Raw genomic sequence first — 18,342 nt, 5'->3', positions numbered from 1 at the left:
TCGATCATAAATCTTTGTAGGATCAAACTCTTATCAAGTCACATAGAAACTTAAATAAAGAAAAATACGGGGCGTCGTATATTTTCCTGTAAGACATGTTTATTAAAAAAAATACGGCCGCGACCGGGCTCCTTAAATAGTATACAAATATATGTATTTGCATATATGTAGATTTGGTTGCCTAGTTTTCGGCCCCTTAATAATTGAAAGAACATAGTGAATTTAAGAAAATGGTTTTTATTGAGCCAAAAAACTACAAATACAAATAGGGAAAGATATTTCCCACAGAAATTGAAAACGCATTTAAACGATCACGTTTGAAGAACATATATACAATATTAACATTGACTCGATTAAAAATAGTTGTGCTTTAATAATAAATAGTGGGTTACTTAGATCTAAAGAAATTAAATTATAAAACGATTAATAATTAATTACTGTTTTTGATAACAAAACCGGAAAATTAAATGAAAAGACATAGAAATATACTTAGATTTAAGTTACATTATTTCATAATTTAAATTTTATTGGCTAAAATGTCTTTATAACAAAAACAAATGAGTAAATCATTTTTAATTTATTACTTTTTTTTTTTTTTTTGAACCACTGACAAACGGTTTATTAAAATTAAATCAGTTCAAAAAAAAATTTCATAAGTAAATTTAATGTTAAAACTATTTGGTCTGAATAAATTATTATATAATATATATATTACTTTCCAAGCATAGAAAAATAAGAAATAAAAAGCAGTACTAAATACTAATATAACAGTATGAATAAAAAGTAAAATTAATATAAATTAACTGAAAGAATTTTCTTTTTTTAATTTAATGTACGTACAAAACAAATATAATAATAAATGTATATTTTCTACAAATATGAAATATTTACATTTTAAATTGCACATGATAACAAATTTTTTATTCTGAATTGTATACCACTGTATTCAATCCAGAAAAACAGCTCATCAGTATTTTTCAATATCGTCATAACGTTAAAATAACTGTTGCTTACAATTAGTAGTTTAATTATCAATTGATCAAAGTAAAACTATTTATATATTAACGGGAATTTCTATAAGATTAAACAGGTATTTAAAAAAAAAAAAAAACTACAGTTTAGTCAAAATTTAAATAGTTTCAATTAATATAAAACATAAAAAGAAATTGTCTTAGTACTTATGTATGAATGGATTACCTGATCTGTAATCAGCAAATTTATTGGACAAAATACACAAACATATTACTATTTAACCAGTTGAACCAATACAGATACTATGAGTAATAACATTCAAAGTTCAACAAAATTAAATTTATCAACAAGTAACATGAAAATGTGTAACTATATTTCCATAGTTTGGTACAAAAAGGACAAATGTCACTTGCTGGGCATAATAACAGATTTTTGTTTATATTAACATTGTAATACACTTAAATAATAATTTCTCGATGTTCGAAATTAAATTATTATATAAAAAAAAACACATTACACAAAGCACCTGTAGAAATAGGAACTTTTTATTTGTGATATTTGTCCACAGTTTTGTAAGAGGTCTTGTTTTTTTTTTTTAATGTTTTTACTTAAAATAAATTTTTAACTTAAATAAAAGTCCAAGAAGAAATTCGGTAAACAGAGTAATACGATTTTATAATAAATAGTAATTGTGTGTAATGTTAAGTAAAACCTTAAATATTTTAACCAAATTATTATATTCAATCGAATAAATATAAATTTATAATATTATATTAATATAGTAAATAAGTCAATATAAGTATATTCCTCATTTTACTTAGTTATGTTTTGATGGTGTGTTTTACTTAAACGGCCTAACATGATATTATTAGTAGTTGATTAAATTCGAAATGTATTATTCATCAAGTCAGGTAAAAATTGCTATATAATATTGATGGCACATTTGGTTCTAGAGGAAATACTGTAATATAAGGGCTGTAATTATAAATAGGCTAACAATTTATTAGCTAAAAATAAAAAACATAATATTTAATACAACCGATTACGGTTGCATATTTTTATATCTTCGTACAGTATTTTTAGTGTTGGCTTTTTAAAAATTATAAAACAAATAGTATGTAACATAAAAAGTCCAATATACAATATCATAAAAAAAAAAGAAAATTGACCAAAATCAATTTTCAGTAATAAGATGTTCAACAACAACTTATGAATATATCAAAAAAACTGTACAATTAAATAACTAAACCATTTCGGCATTTGTATTCTCGATTGGGTTCTCCTTGAACCGAGTAAAAGTGTTGAAACGGACACTCAGCTCTAGACATCTACAAGTGTCCACAACTTATCTTCTAGTTCTTGAAGTGAATTAATGTTTGCATCGCTATAATCACAAGACAGTGTGGCGTCACATGGGTTATCGATGCACTCGATTTCCTGGTGGTTCTCCACACATTTGTCCAGATGCTTGAGTAACTTTGTACGCTTGCCGAACGACCGATTACAAACAAAACAAAAAGAGTTTGATCTCGTGTCTGAGGCGAACTGCACGTGGTTAACGTACATGTGGGCCCACAGTATGTATGGCCGCGACGTCTCGTACCTGGAATTCAATTTAAAATTTAGTTATGGCACTGGAAATTTAATTGATGCAACACTACTAAATCCAACCTGCAGTAATGGCATTTATATTTGCCTAAAACATTGCCGCACAACGCTAAAGCCTTTTGTAAGTGTTTACGCTTGGCAAAGTGTTTTGGCAAGTTGATAGACACTCGTTTAACAAGATTCAATTTTGTGAGAAACTCTTGTTGGCTAGTCGAATGTGTTTTTTCACGTGTTGGTGAATCTAATTTCTCACATACCTCTGTTGACGATGGTTGTGGCGGAGGCGAAGAGTGGCATTTACATTCGTGTTGTTGACGGCTTTTAACGCAAGAGAAATATTTTTCACAAAGCGGACACTGATATAGAGATATCTCAAGAGGTAACAATTGTATAGAGCATTGTCTTTGATTGATTCCATCGGTTTGTTCTGAAGTGGATTTCTTCGATCTGAAAAAAAAAATATTAACTTGTTAAAAATTTAATCCATTTAAAAAATAATTATTTCAATATAAAATATTACTTTTTAACTTCAGTGCTTGCTGCAACTGTCTGCGTTCTTTTAGGTCTGGATCCGTTCATCAATGGAGGTCTGAAATTTAAAAAAAAACCTAAGTTTCTGCTAATAATTCCAATTTTTTGAAAATAATTTTTATATTGAAACCAAATCATTTAGATTTATTTAGATTTTGCAACAGATAACATTTAAACCATGCACATCTTATGATTGGTAATTTTGGGTCATTATGATCAGGCCTCACCAGAATCCTAATGTCAAACTATCTTAAGGTTATTAAAATAGTTAAACGACAAACAGAGAAAAATGTTTACTTAAAAAATATTGTAAAAATTAATTTTTTTTGTTACATACAACAACAAATTTGATACTATTTACTAAATATTTTGAGAAACTTACTGTTCAATTTGTACAGTTGGCACCATAATATCCTGGACTGGGACCGAAGAAATTTTAACTAATTTTCTGTATACAACAATAAATAAAACCATTAAAAAGTGATTTATATTAATAATTAATTATTTATTACCTGCTATTGTTAACTTTTCGCTGATTAATTACTTTTTTGAGCTTCCTAAAAAAAATTATAAATAAAACCACAATTTATTAATGAGTATGTTACATTTTGATGTATTCCTAATACAACAATCTTACTTTTTGGGTGATGTATCTATACTAGTTAAATCCACAGTTTGGTCACTAGAAAATAAAAAATGGAATCCTGTTTCTGGCGTAACTGAAGATCCAACCGACTTGTTGGTATCAACATCCGAGACCGCATAACAATGATCAGAATTGGAATCAAAAGAGGTACTTTCAGTAGAAGGTAATGCCGGTATGTCAGGAGTTATAATCATTTGTTCTGAATTATTTGGTGGTTGAGCTAGTGAAAATGTTCCTATAGAATTTCTTGGTGGAACATTAGACGTACCATGGGAATCAATGCTACAGAGACACAAGTACGAGTAAGACATTTTTTTTTGATAACACAATAAACAATTGTTCGAGTATAAATTATTTTTAAATGACAGTTAGGTACCTTGTAACCTGACGTATATTTCTCAGTTGAACGTAATTTATTTTACTTATAGGCGTGGTTAGTGGTTGACCAGTTCTTTTTTGCAATACAACAGTAGCATTCCTTTTTTTCACTATGTTAGATCTAGCGTTTACGTTTTCAATTACTTGTACATCGTCATTGTCATCGTCGTCATCCAAACATATGATTTCATTGTTGCTTTTACTATTCAATTTTTATTATACATACAACTTAAGCGTTAATTTACATTAAATATTTAACGAGCGCCAGTGAACGACTTACGCTGTAGGTCCATTCAATGGTTGTTGTAAAACAACCAAACTAGGCATACCAGGTTGATCTTTACTACTGTTTTCTTTATGCGGAGCTTCCTTTGTATTTACATTGTTATTGTTATTGACAATATTATGTGCACTGTAAATAAACCAAAATGTTACAATTTTATTTTCAACCTCTAAGTTTTTCAGCAGGTAAGACGCGTGTTTCACAAACTTTTGCTTAATAGGTAACTTCTGACTTATAACAGGTGCATTTTGCTTATCTTTAACAGGTGATGGACTCTTCATGACTTTTACAAACATATCATATATACCTTTTACATCGGAATTTTGTTTGTAGCACTGTAAAATAATAATAAGCACATATCTATAATATAATAGAAATTATCGAATAAATAGTCAAAACTAATCTATTTACTATCTACTATCATCATTCCCAAAATATAACTGGCTGACTATATAGTTTACATTCTTACAACATAAGTATAGTGATCATAAACTAATTTAAAATAATAAAAAAATTGACAACAATACCTAATTTTTTTTAAAATAAATATTCTACCCTAAATATATATATATATATATATTGTTTCATAGGATGTAAGCAAAATAGTTTATTGACAAGGACATAAAATTGACTACCCCAATAAAAAAGGTCTCATCTTATCTCATCTCTTCTCATTACTTCTCAAGGTGAATAAAATAAACATTCAAATCTATATTCTTATTATGTTTTGGACATTCTAAAAATTTCAGGCGAAAAACAGATATAAATGTTTTCGTAGGCGATACAGAAAAATATTGCATTATCAGATTGTGGTGACGATAACTCAAAATCAACAAATGTCAAGATACGACCATTTTTGTTGGAGCAGTCGAAATATAATTTTTATTGCAAACTCTTAACTAGCTGTTGCGATATTTCGGAATAATCAGATTTTTTATTTTGCTACAAAATGTCGAGTACAGTATTCTAAGAATTCCTTACCAAATTGTCAACAGGAACAGACAGAAACCTTGTCATTTCTTCTCTATATGTAACGTTATTTTTGAGATGATTGTTAACTATAGAAATGTTTGTCACTCTGCATGTATTGGCAAATCTTGTAAAGAAATCTATATGTCCAAAGCATATTTTACAGATATGTTTTGGTGTTGGATCATCTTCTGTTACCTATAATAAAATAAACAAATACATTTAAAACAATTATATTTAATAGTAAAACAGTCCAAAAAACAACAATAAAATATAAGTTTTAATAAATTTAAATTAAGACAACTAATATTGGTCATCTTAACCTTTGACCCTCAAGTCAAGTCATTCACAAGTATATAGAGTTTAAAAATTATACTATAATTTAAAAAGAACTTTATCCAATGTTTAGTTTTAGTATTAACCTCTAAACAGTCGTGTCCTTAAAAATCTCGTTGATGGTCGCTCTGTGGTGTTTACGTTGTCATATTATTTCTGTTTATAATAAGTCCCTAACGTAATAAATTTACAAAAAGTCACGATGCTAACACCACGTTTGCAAGCGCTTAGAGGATAAATAAAAGCCAATGTTAGCGCATTTTTCTTCAAGACGCTGACAGAAAGTCACATTCAGCAAAAAAAAAAAATTGGGATATAGTAACAAATATTTTTTTAGCAATTTTTTAATGTCAAGCGGCTCATACACTACGATCAAATACAACGGATTTACTCGTCGGTTATACCCATCGTGTTTAAAATCAAGATTCGACAGATATAAAAACTGTCGGTTTTTGCCAATACACTTCGGTTTTGACCAACGTGTTTTATTGTGACAATGAAAACCGACGTATTTCATCGTTGTATATGAGCCGTTTCAGAGTGACTTATAAAAAAATAACTATTTTTTTAATGTGATAAGAAGTATTTGGTTGTTGTTTATAATAACTCAATAAACATGGGTAATAATTAATAATATTATTATTAGTTATTTAATTTATAATCAAAATTTTGGATTTAATAATTGCTACAATTTGGAACAGGTAAGTAAAAAATGGTAAGAAAGTGCTACAGACTGTAAAGAAACTCAAAGCCTAGACATAAGGTTTACTTAATTTTATGTTGACCTCAATACATTGTTATTATAATATTTTTCGCCTGCTGTAAATGATAAACTGGTTATCAAAGGTATTTTTTTTTTTTTACTTAGATATTATAGTTAGCAGAGAAAATATAATTTGTTTGTCCAATACTGTAGATTTAGAGTTACACCAGTAGTTTTTAGACAGCAAACGAAACCAAATACCATGCAGTGAAGAATTAATTGAGTTAAAACTAAATAGAGCTGTGTACTCACAATAATCGTTAAAGTGTAGAATATTTTCGCAGCGATACAGTCCTTTTTCCCTTCTGGACAGAATATGTTGACCACATCCAGCGGATTCAAGAAACCACGGCCGCATACCCGACACATTTGACCGCCGCTCATGATGCATTTACTTATGGATATAAGTCTGGACGTTAAATTTAATGGAATTCTGGTCGCTAACGCACAAGTTCGAGCATTTTAATTTTCTAATCACAAACAGCAACCTCTTGGGCTCGCACCTGACTGTACACAAAAAAACGGCTATTATACATATGTATAAAATATATTAACTGTTAAGTGGATAAGAAAACAGCGGCTGGTCCAAAAGGCAAACGCAAACGGGTAGTTATCAATTAAACAGTTATATTATTGACAACCAGGGTTTTGTATCACCGTTTCCAAGGACGCTGTATATCATGATCAATGATCATGCATACATTTTTTAACTACGACCGAGAAAACAGAATAGAAGGAGAGAAGAGAATTATTAGTTATTACAGTGAACATCAATGATCAAGTTAACTGAGAGGAAGATAAAATATGATAAGTATTGATGATTATTATTTAATATTTTATTACAACAACGGTAATTATGAATCGATAATTTTACTTGCATAAAAAACCTACATGTAGGTACGTGCGGTTATTTTAATTAAATTACAAGTGGATGGGATTTTTAGAATTTTTTAAAAAGAAGTAGCGAATTTTTAAAAATTGTAATAGAGCATAAAGGGCGAAACAATTATTTTGAATTTGTATATCTTAATTAATTTTTCGGACCAAGGTGGCGAAGAGGCTGTGACCATAACGCTCCCTTCCACCATGGACTCAAATAAAATAATAAATTGTAGGCGTTGTGTAAAGAACATGGGGGGGATAAGAGAGTGCAATTACCCCCTCCCCTAACCATAAATTAGAAATTTGTATTTATGGCCGATTGTTCAAACAAGACTGGTAAAATTATTATTATTTATTATATTTAAATATAACTTTAATCTTAGAAAATAATTATTTCTCATTACTAGTTAAAACAATGTATGCTAGTGATCAATTTTATATCATTTATTTTGGACGATAAAGTATAAAAAAGCAATATTTTTTAGGAACAACAAATACATTGATTTTGTGGATATACCTTGCCCAATCCAACTGTGGTCTTTGATTCTGTGCAGCGCTTCTGGTTTTAACGACTTGAATAAAGTGTGTGTCGTCACTCGCGGTGAAAATATTTATATCGGGGTAGATGTAGACTTAATAACATGAAATGCATACCACCAACCACGTATACTAAATTATTACACAACATTCAATGTAAACAATGTATTTCATGGAGGATTTACTTAAGCGTCATTCCTTGGACCTTGGTATATGTTAACATGAAGTAGGTATGTAACACTAACACTAACAACAGCAGCTGGTGCTGCCTGCATGAGTAGCAACCGCCAGCTGCAAAATGCTCACGTGATCGATTGACTAATGCGCATGCGCACATCGTCATTTTGCGTTGTTCGTCAGCCGTGCATACACCTATTGCTTTGAAGCCGCTCCACGTGGCACACATTAAACTGGCTTAGAAACTTATCGTTGACTAAAAAAGCACGATTGCAAGTGGATTTAAAAGCATGATAGGTACCAATGCTAATATTGTAACGGTGCCTAAAACAAACTGTCAGCCGAAGTCAATAGTTATTGATTTCATTTGTATTTTGTAAGTATCGTGCCAAGGTCGAGTGATCCAGTCACACGATTCGGCACACGAGGACACGGTTTAACTGTCAGAGAATTTTATCGCTGGTGACATCAGTCTTTGGAGCCAACCGGTCATGATTATGACCCAATTTACCAATCATTCATTTGGGTTTGTGCCAAGATGAAACAAATACCTACCTAGTTATCAGAGCAATCATCACAGAAAGGCGATGAAGATTATAAACGATTATCGGACGCGTATCCAGGGAAGGGAAGAGTGTGAGACAGTAGTCCACTCCACTTGTCTTAATTTTTATGAATATTAAGGGTCACCTTTAAATTTGCTTTCTGAGTCAACGTTTATTCAGACCATCCCTGAAATTATTGTAGCACAAATAGTTAGGTTAGGTTAAAATAAGTAACTACAATATTCTTCGGTAGCTATGTCATCATTAACGATCACAATTTGTTCAATACAGTACCACTGTTGATAGTTGACTACGTTCTATTATACAGGGTGTTTCACGTTGTATAATTTTATTATACACGTACACACTTCGGATTCTTCAATTTTAGTTTCCGCACTTAATGAATGAAATTTTAACTTAACGGGATAATGTACACTTGGATCTTTATCCAAGTGCTTTTTCCGCACAGAAAATAGAGTCAAGCAGAATAGAGGCGGATTTAAAGCTCTAGAGACGAAGGTACGATTTAAAATGGCTTCTTGGTAGTAACTTGCTACCAAATTCAAAACAATTAAGATAGGCGAAAGTTAAATTCACTTACATAATTTTAATGAACGATATCAACAAGATGATGTCAAACTCTCAAGTCTTCTCTACGTGATTTTTAAAATAATACATTTACGAAAAGCCAACCAGGACTAACCTTGTAAAACCCTTATGGCCTTAGGGTTTTTTTGTCACAATGCTCCTTAGTCTTCGTTGAAAGAAATTATGAGAAGGATCACGAATGTCTCACCATTCTTGCCAATTCACCCAAATATGCTCTAACGACCACACAGCCAGGATCGAAGGACGAACAAAACGCTGTGGCTAGAAACCTACTACTATTAAATAACTCCTGTACAGTTAGACAACATGCATAACCCACTTTGGCGAGAAATTCCATCTTGTGTTTGCGTTACTTCCTTACAACAATAGAAGCCACTTTTAGAATTATGATGTAAAAAAAAATATATGCTTGTCGACGACAACTAAGAGTTTTTTTTTCCGTTTTGGCTTTATATAAATTCAGTTTTTAGCATGTATATAGTCATAACATAAATATTAAAATAACATATATACACAACTGAACCGATTTACCAATGAATTGTGATAAACACAAACCAAATGAGAGTTTGTGAACATGGAGATTCGATCATCGTACGATAACGGTACATTTACATGATTGTCAACAATTTCAAAGAAGATTACCAACTTAAGATTGTATTTTCGTTATTATATTATGTAGCCATCGATAATATCGGTAGAGCAACGTTGCATGAAAGTTAAAACTATAGGATTTAAAGTTTCCAGCACAAAACATGTCGGCGAAGGTTTAAAGGTACTCAAGAACTTTTTGAGACCTGGGGCACAACCTGAGTATTAACATTCCTTAAGAATAATCTACTAACACCAACATTGCGATTTTTAAACAGTCCATCATGGAATCCTTTATCTCTAATTCTTAAACAGATGTAATATTTACTGACTTTGAGAAAGCATTTGGTAAAGTGAATCATAATCTCTCGATACGTAAATTAGAAACAATCGGTGTTTCAAATCCACTTCTCTCTTGGCTTCATTCATTCTTAATTAATAGATCTCAGATAGTAAAACATAACAATCAAATACTATTAAAGTAACTTCAGGTGTACCTCAAGATGACCATTTATCTACACTTCTTTTATTTATAAATGATATAGTAAACGTTATAAAATATTACTTCTAGCGGATGATGCAAAATTATTTAAACCTACACAAACCCCCTCGGATGTGACATGTGACCTGGCATGAAACTAAATATTAATAAATGTTCAATAATGACTTTCACATTAAAAAAAAAATGTTATATTAAATAATTATTTAATAAATCGTAGTTGTATTCAACGAATGAACATTGTAAAAGATTTAGATGTGATATTTGACTCAAAGCTTACTTTTAGTGCACATAAACTACAAAGCATTATCAAATTCATACTTCCTGAAAAGAAGCTGTTCCGAATTTCACTGTCCTGATGTTTTAAAAACAGTTTACTTCTCTCTAGTACGAACTCGTCTTGAGTATGCTTCTCTAATCTGGTACATAACGAGTCTGTCTCCCAGAACAATCAATTAGAGTCAGTTCAAAATAATCGTCTACGTTACACACAGGTTATGATGCAATCTTAAGTCGGGTTAGAATTGATTCCTTAAAAATTAGAAGACAATTTTATATATTTATATAATCTTATTAATAACAATTTAGACTGCCCGGATCTTCTTAGTAATGTTCGATTTTAAATACATTCAGTTAATACTAGAATAAAAGATAAATTCTATGCAAAAAACACTAATAAAAGGATTACCAATTACTCTCCCGCTAATATTTTAATGTTCCTGGGAATAGTTAAGTATTGATATTTTTAACATTAGAAATCTAGAGCAGTCAGTTCAATATCTCTCGATAATACTATTTTATTAATATATCTGAATTTAATCAGCTATCAGGTTGCAAAAAAAAATACAAGCACGATGGAAAAAGGTTTTGAACTTTTATTTAAAAACGATAGATTTAGCTAGTAATATTAAAATAATGATGTAAAAATGTATGTACATGTTTAATTACGACTCGTATAGTTATTATGTACATATTAATTTCAAAATATAATAATAATATTTAAACGTAGGTACATATTGTTATTATGAAGTAACAAAATAATGTAAAACTAAATAATATACCATTTTGTTTAAACATCATAATAATATTATTATGTTTTAATATTAGCGTTGAGTAATCAACAAAAAGACAATGCAAGTATGTGTAATTAAAAAATAAAAACATTTTATGGACAATAATAATAATAATAATTATATAAAAAAAATGTATTTGACGAAATCCGCTATTAAAGCGTAAAATTGTGAGAAAAAGTCGAATAGAACGTTTTCGTCGTCGAAAGCTAAAAATATAATATAATTCAATAATCAATACACGATATTTGTATTATTGAAATAAACAAATAAATAACGATGCTTAATAATGTATTAATATCATTACACGATTATCGTTTAACGAATTATTTATTTGTAACCATTAACCTAAGTAATTTTTACACAAAATTATTGTAATATAATTTTATTCAAGTATTTATTATTTTGTATTATTAATAATTAATATTAAAACGGGAAAAAGTTGACGACGCAAACCGGTATTAGAGTGTTTTTTTTATATTTAATAAAAATTATTCAAAAAAATTACAACAAAATGTAAATATCGAACGAAACGATACATTTTTAACGGCAGAGTTGTTATAGACACCTATACATATTATTGTTGTGTTGTTTAATCTACCGTTATACATAATATAATACAATATATTATGTATAATGTCACAACGTTTCTGTATGCTAATACACAGTGTAAAGGTGTACATAATAATAATTCATATTTGTTAAAAATTCGCGCCTACACGACGTAGGTATAGGCGTAGTGTAATAATAATATTGTCTTCTACTGTGTTCTAGTAGAAACCGATGAAATATTGTAAGTTTATAATAGTAAAATCCGTAAAAATGCTATAAAATGTTTGTTCTTAACGATATTGTATAATAACATAACCGATAATATACAATTATTTTTCGATTTGAAACAACAGTTGTATCGTTTCTACTTACATGGCCGATCCTATAATCATTTTCAAAATATTTTTATACTTGGAATAAGGCAAAAATCAAATCAAAAAATATATCCAAAATGTTAATCCGGTTCAAAATTGTCAGTATATATATATATATTAACACTAGAGCGGAGACCGTAGAGATTAGTCTTCGGACCGATTCCGGTTGAGTCCATCTAACCGTCGAACCGAAGTGGTTATATATTAAATATACTATGTATTATTGTTCGACTGGTTAGGTCGATTTGTTCGGATAAACCTTAAAAAAAAACGGACTCGTTCGCGTAGTTCCCTAATGCCAATGTTCGACGTGTAATATTATTATTATGATTACGACGTTCTGTCTCGCGCGTCGTCGTTGAGCTTTGGTGTCCACAGTTGCCGTTCACGCGAACGGCCTGTATGCGTAACCGCCCCTGACCACGGCGTTGCCGGCGAACAGACGTCAAATAGACGAGCGGGGGTGGCGATAGCGCAGCGGCTGGTCTTCCTGATGGTGGCACACCACGTCGGGGGGACAGCCCACGTCGTAGAAAGTCTCCAGCGGTATGTGCTGCACGTTGGTGCCCATGTCGCCGACAATGTCGGAATTGGGCATGTACGTGCGGTTACCGTTGGACGCCCACCGGTCGCAGCTGCAACTGCATACCGACGTGTTGTCGTCGGGCGACATCGAGCGCTTACCGCTCATCCTTACCACCCGGAAGCTGCCCAACGGTAAGCTGGACATTGACCCATGGGCAGTGATCACGTCGCCTTCCAACCGCACAGCTCCTTGAGCCGCCTGCGAAACAGACAACGCACACAGTTATTAACAATAAACGGTAAACTTAATACAAAAAAAAGTTATGTACACATGTGGGATTTATGTGTATATATATTTGTGATACTGTGTTACCAACTTATCTTATAACTTTTAAGTGATAAGGTTCTAAATCCCCCAAAGATGGCGTAAAATGTTAACTTCAATTATCTCTATTGGTGTCATGTATACTTAGCAATCTAGTTTATACCTAGGACAGACACTCCAAGATCAAATGCTGTTTCCTAAATACTAGAATATTGAAATTTGCCTTTCGTTGTGAAATTTAAACACTATTTTTTTTTTAAATTCGCCTTGGGCTTGCTCGCTTTTATATAAATCATATTACGGATGGATACATACAATGTGTAATAATAACAATAATGTGTCACATCGTGTATAGTGGCACTTGTCGTTCACTATTGTTTGTACAGCGTTTCGGGGGCGCCGCCAACGTAGACACGATTGATGTAATGGCGCGTTCAAATATTTATCTTATGGTGTCGGATCTCGTCCTGTTTTCATCCCTTTAGCAAGTTTTTCTGGAAATTAAGTCCCTTGTCGCGCCGGTCGTCAGCCAAACCTACTACCAATTCAACGGTGTCGGTTGCAATGCCAAACAAAAATCGTCCTTTTCGATAGTAAGTACAATAATAAGTTGCTGTGCATTTAAAAAATCGTATCAGCAAATTGGTAATGTTGCTAAAGGTCTCTCAACCTGGACGATTAACACATCGAAATTCAGTTATTATTGCAGGGTTGTGTACCAGGGAGGAGTAGAGTACGATATTTACACATTATTATTGTTAGTTGTGTGTAGATATAATTTATTATGATTATAGCAGGTTTAGAACATGGCCGCTACGTTTTTGTTTGCATTAAACCTTTCCTTTCTGATTTCATTTATTCTGTGGTTAAATTACATAATAAACTCCAGTAATAGTTATAACAATACAGTTATTAAAACTATTATTTAAGGTATTCGACTTTGTTATTTTTAATTGTTATAAGACATATTTTTGTTTTAACGATTCTTAGCTTATCAATTTTTGATAAGGATTATTATCACAGACTAAATGAAAACAGATAGCTCACTCGGCCGAGAACAAAGGAAATTTTCAAAAAGACTGATAAGGGATATCAGGGCACAGGGGTATCAGTGTAGCCGGACGAATTAATATAAATTATTGTGCAGATATTTTACAATAATATTGTACAAACTTCTTATCAATCATAAGATTTAAATGATAACACTATATTTTAATGAAACGCATTATACGAAATTTTATACTCGATCTGTGGTCACGTGCCGTCTTGGTTTTTGTTTACATGCCGAGTGAGCTATCTGGTTTCATATTATAGACTATAGTCTGTGTTAGTATCATGGTTTTATGATAATATGTTTTAAGGTCATTTTTAAATATAACAACATGGCACCCAAACAGCAAAAAAATATTAATGTTCACTGAGGTCTCATAAATTGATAAAAGTTTATAAAATTGCAGTGATCAATAATTATTTAGGTGACATTGACGTTTTTTTACAATTTTTTTTTCTATTCAACTCCCATCTCCTTAGGGGATGAAGTCCCTGTATTAATAAACGATATATGTTGACTAGGTCAAGGCGTTTTCCATTTTGGTAAGAATTTTCTAATATTGTCCTAAAGCGAGCTGGACGTGTCCGGCTAGTATGAGTGATGATGATAACGTTATTTATTATTAATTTAAAAAAGGAAGAGGAGCATATAATATACACACACACAGTTTCAAAACGTCACTAGACCTTTTCGGTTGCAAAACGACATTGGTATTACTATTATTGTACAAAAATAAGAGTAAGAGATAATCGGATACACGCTGAGTCGGCGGATATTATTATTGTAAGATTTCAACGTGACACGCCCCATTTGTATTGTTTTTTTCTTGTACTTTGACCAGGCGTAGGATAAAATATTACTGTCCCTCGGCCATAAAAAAAAAGAAGAAAAAAACCAGCAAATAATAGCGGCAATAAGGAATAGCCGTAACCGTGATACAAACAGAGCACATAGAAATACGGTTGAAAATTATTATCTTTGCAGAAAATATGTTCAAGTAATTATTTGCCACCCAAGTGTTTCCCATGAACGGCAATCCGATCATGTTTACTGTGTAAAAAAATATATTAGATTTTTACCTTATTCCTTAGGTTTTTTTTTTGCCCCATTAAAATTATTACGCTTTACTTTGCATAAATATAACATCACATTACGCTTGTATAGTATATTATTATTATACCGATCCATTATGGATATTAAAATCTCGACAGCCGGCTTGATTCCGTTGCCGTTTTTTCTAATACCAATGTTTTAATACATTTTTTAATATTATTATCGATTTGTTTTGAAAAAGTTTCAAGCGCGTTTTAGCCAAAATATTGTAAACACTTAAATCGGATCCATCCAACTCGAATGTGGGTATGCTGTTCATTAACCTAACCCGACCGAAGCTTAATTTAATCCCCAATTGCCACCGACTAATTATATAATAACGGTTCTATAACAATAACGACATTTATAAGCCCACACTCAACGCCAGTTTATTGACAATATAATATCAGGTATATATTTTTCATGTAGCCTCCAAAACCCTCGTTTGTACTCTGACGGATGACTTAATAGTGCGGATTTTGTTGCCAATACAATGAACACTTTTTTAATGGAAAAAATGTTTTATACTTTCCACCTCTAATAAAATATACTTCCAACCGGAGCGATACATACATACATCAGCATGGCATACAAATTATTATGGTTATTAATACAACATGGGCGTCGACCGTTTAAGAGCATTTTGTAATTAAAGCTAAATTTTTTTTAGAAAAATCCATAGGTGGTACCAACGTTTTCAAGGGTAGCTGTAATTTCAGCGGATGCCTATTTTTTAACATCAAAACCTCATCTGTTAACCATTTTGTTTTTTACAAGGAATCGATAAAACATAACGTTTACATAAATTCGTTCGCTTTAATCAATTTTTTCACTTAAAATATTTACAGTTCAGTACACAGTACACGGACAACGAGTTATTCCGATTAAGTAGAAGTTGATTTTATGATTTATGATGTACTTAAGTGTTATTACAGCATCATTTCCCGGACTTTGGGCGCGATCATACATTATTTTTCTAGCGATGGAAATGGTGGGCGGTATCTGCTTTTAATAGTTATAGTCGTTACGAGTGGGAACACAAAAACAGGAATTTTCATAAACAATTTTCTCTAGACGCGTAAAACACTTATAAATACTCATTTCACAAATAATTTGTGAAATCTACGCATCTAAATTTAAAAATGTTTGCTAGAAAAGTTAGTAAAAAGTCATAACTGAATAGATGGTTTTGAATTTCGTAGATTTTTACTTTGAGTATTGTTTTTGAACAAATGTTTTCCGTACAATATTTGTATTTAGACCTACTGTGTTTATTATTAGTAAATTTTTCCGGACTTAAAATTAGCAGGATTCATTGTTTTTTTTTGGAAATCCGGATTTGATCTAATGTCTAATGCCTATAAGGGTCGAATCGATGCAACAATGTTTATCATATCAATATTGTGTCCATTGTCTTTGAGCAGTAATTTTAAAGCCTGTTAAAATTTGCAATCATGTTGAAACATAAAAAGGGAAATAAAGATTAAAGGTCTCACGGCTTACTGTTCCTTGTTCATGTTTGCGAGAAAAGATAAATAAAATGGCCAATTACTTAATAACAAGAAAATAAATACAAAAGTCACTCTGAAGTAAACTCTCCGATTATGCGGGCCACCAGCGGCTTGTGGCCACAGAGGGTGATAATTCGATAGCTGAACTAAATTAGTCATTCTTAAGAATCCCATCGTCAATAGCTGTTCTAGAAACCGCCAGACACCAAAATGTTAACCAAAGTTGCTGAGGGAAAGGGATCTTCAAATAGCTACTACGGCTTTGTGGCTAACGCTGGTGTATTTTGTCAGCATCTGATTGTAGGTCATGTTTACTTACAGAGCACAGGGTATGTACAAAGAAAAACAATGTATTTTCAACGTCGGCCGAATGCAGTAAACCCGGATGGGAAGAAAATCAAACAACCAAAATAGAAGAACTATTTGTTCAAATCCGGCACTTTGGAACTTCGGTGCAACTATACATTTTCATCCAAATATCACATTTTAAAATTTTTTTTACAATCAAATAAACGGCATTAAAGTTTATTTTACTTTGTGTTAAGTGATAAGAGACAAAATATACGTGATAAGAGATAATATAATATCCATTTCCTTGGAGCGGAGAAAATAACTTAAGTGTTTTTCATTTTGTAACGGTTGTAATTACCTGTAACGCCTCGGCTTCATCCCGCCGCTCGTCCTCCGTGTTCATGGTGACGAATCTGAGCACTAACAGATCCAGCGAGGCGGCCACGATGGCTAAACCGAACAGAATGAAGATTAGCGTGAACGCAACGTACTCCGGTTTCTCGTTCAACGTGTTGTTCTTCTGCAAGGCCACCATGTCGCCGAACCTGTTGACCACAGCAATAATAATAATAATAGTGCAAAGAGCACAATGAAAAGTACTACTTACCCTATGGTGGTGAGCGTGACAAAGCAATAGTAAACCGAGTCAAAGTACGGCCAGTTTTCGTAGGCGGAAAACGCTGCCGCACCACCTGCTATGGTCAGGGTGGATAGGAATGAAACTACGAATATTAGATTGGTCTCGGTGGCCTCGATGTGCCTGCAGCCCAGCCCTCGTTTTACTTGTCTGATCACTACCGACGAGAACTTGTTCAGCCGCTCGCCGATGCTCTGGAACATGACCAGGCCCAAAGGGATGCCCACCATCGCGTAGAACATTGTGAACAGCTTTCCCGCCGTCGTGTTTGGCGTCGAATGTCCGTACCCTAAACACATAATTCGAAAACCCTATAACCGACCCACTCGCATATTTTGGTTCTTCCTATTGTAGCTATTATGGCTGCTAAAACATCCTCTGTACACACAGGAATCTGGCATCTAGGAATATAGACAGGATCATAGCTGGATGCCGCGACACCGACAAAAGGCAGAATTCGGCATAAAATAGTTGCAAGTACAGCACTAACATTAAGTATTTTGATAAAGATCAAAAAGAGAATTAGGGCTACAAAGGGTTAGGTTAATGCAAAGGGTTTGCTGACACTCCAATAAAACAGTACAATCCATG

The 18,342-nt window shown here is 32.1% G+C and overlaps 2 protein-coding genes across 3 annotated transcripts in view; both read right to left on the bottom strand.

Moving 5' to 3' along the window:
- Window positions 1-1,593: 1,593 nt before the first annotated feature.
- On the bottom strand, window positions 1,594-8,103 carry LOC126842852 (uncharacterized). 2 transcript variants are annotated; one of them, XM_050580044.1, is made up of 12 exons: window positions 7,886-8,103; window positions 6,739-6,993; window positions 5,400-5,585; window positions 4,626-4,753; window positions 4,416-4,547; window positions 4,134-4,337; window positions 3,749-4,039; window positions 3,624-3,668; window positions 3,494-3,559; window positions 3,101-3,169; window positions 2,644-3,027; window positions 1,594-2,575 (listed from the first exon to the last, which is right to left on the bottom strand). In XM_050580044.1, the coding sequence occupies exons 2-12, from the start codon at window positions 6,868-6,870 to the stop codon at window positions 2,293-2,295; spliced, it is 1,920 nt and encodes a 639-aa protein (XP_050436001.1). In that variant the 5' UTR covers window positions 6,871-6,993; window positions 7,886-8,103; the 3' UTR covers window positions 1,594-2,292. The 2 variants fall into 2 exon arrangements, with proteins under 2 accessions (XP_050436001.1, XP_050436002.1); XM_050580045.1 differs by lacking the exon at window positions 7,886-8,103 and having other exon boundaries at window positions 6,739-7,069.
- A 3,636-nt stretch (window positions 8,104-11,739) lies between these two features.
- The window catches only part of LOC126843480 (two pore potassium channel protein sup-9-like), a 28,976-nt gene continuing 22,373 nt past the window's right edge, over window positions 11,740-18,342 (bottom strand). Inside the window, exons 4-6 of the mRNA XM_050581038.1 lie at window positions 17,722-18,040; window positions 17,473-17,659; window positions 11,740-13,103 (exon numbers count right to left, since the gene is read on the bottom strand). Of these exons, the coding sequence (XP_050436995.1) occupies window positions 12,765-13,103; window positions 17,473-17,659; window positions 17,722-18,040 (845 nt within the window). The 3' untranslated portion in view covers window positions 11,740-12,764. The remainder of the gene's footprint in view (window positions 13,104-17,472; window positions 17,660-17,721; window positions 18,041-18,342) is intronic.

Source organism: Adelges cooleyi, unplaced genomic scaffold (assembly GCF_023614345.1).
Source record: "Adelges cooleyi isolate 19-005CV unplaced genomic scaffold, UGA_ACOO_1.1 ACOO_flye_CR_arks_rails_tigmint_CR_PRNA_574, whole genome shotgun sequence".
Lineage (NCBI taxonomy): Eukaryota > Metazoa > Arthropoda > Insecta > Hemiptera > Adelgidae > Adelges > Adelges cooleyi.
This window is presented reverse-complemented; position numbering and strand designations above follow the sequence as displayed.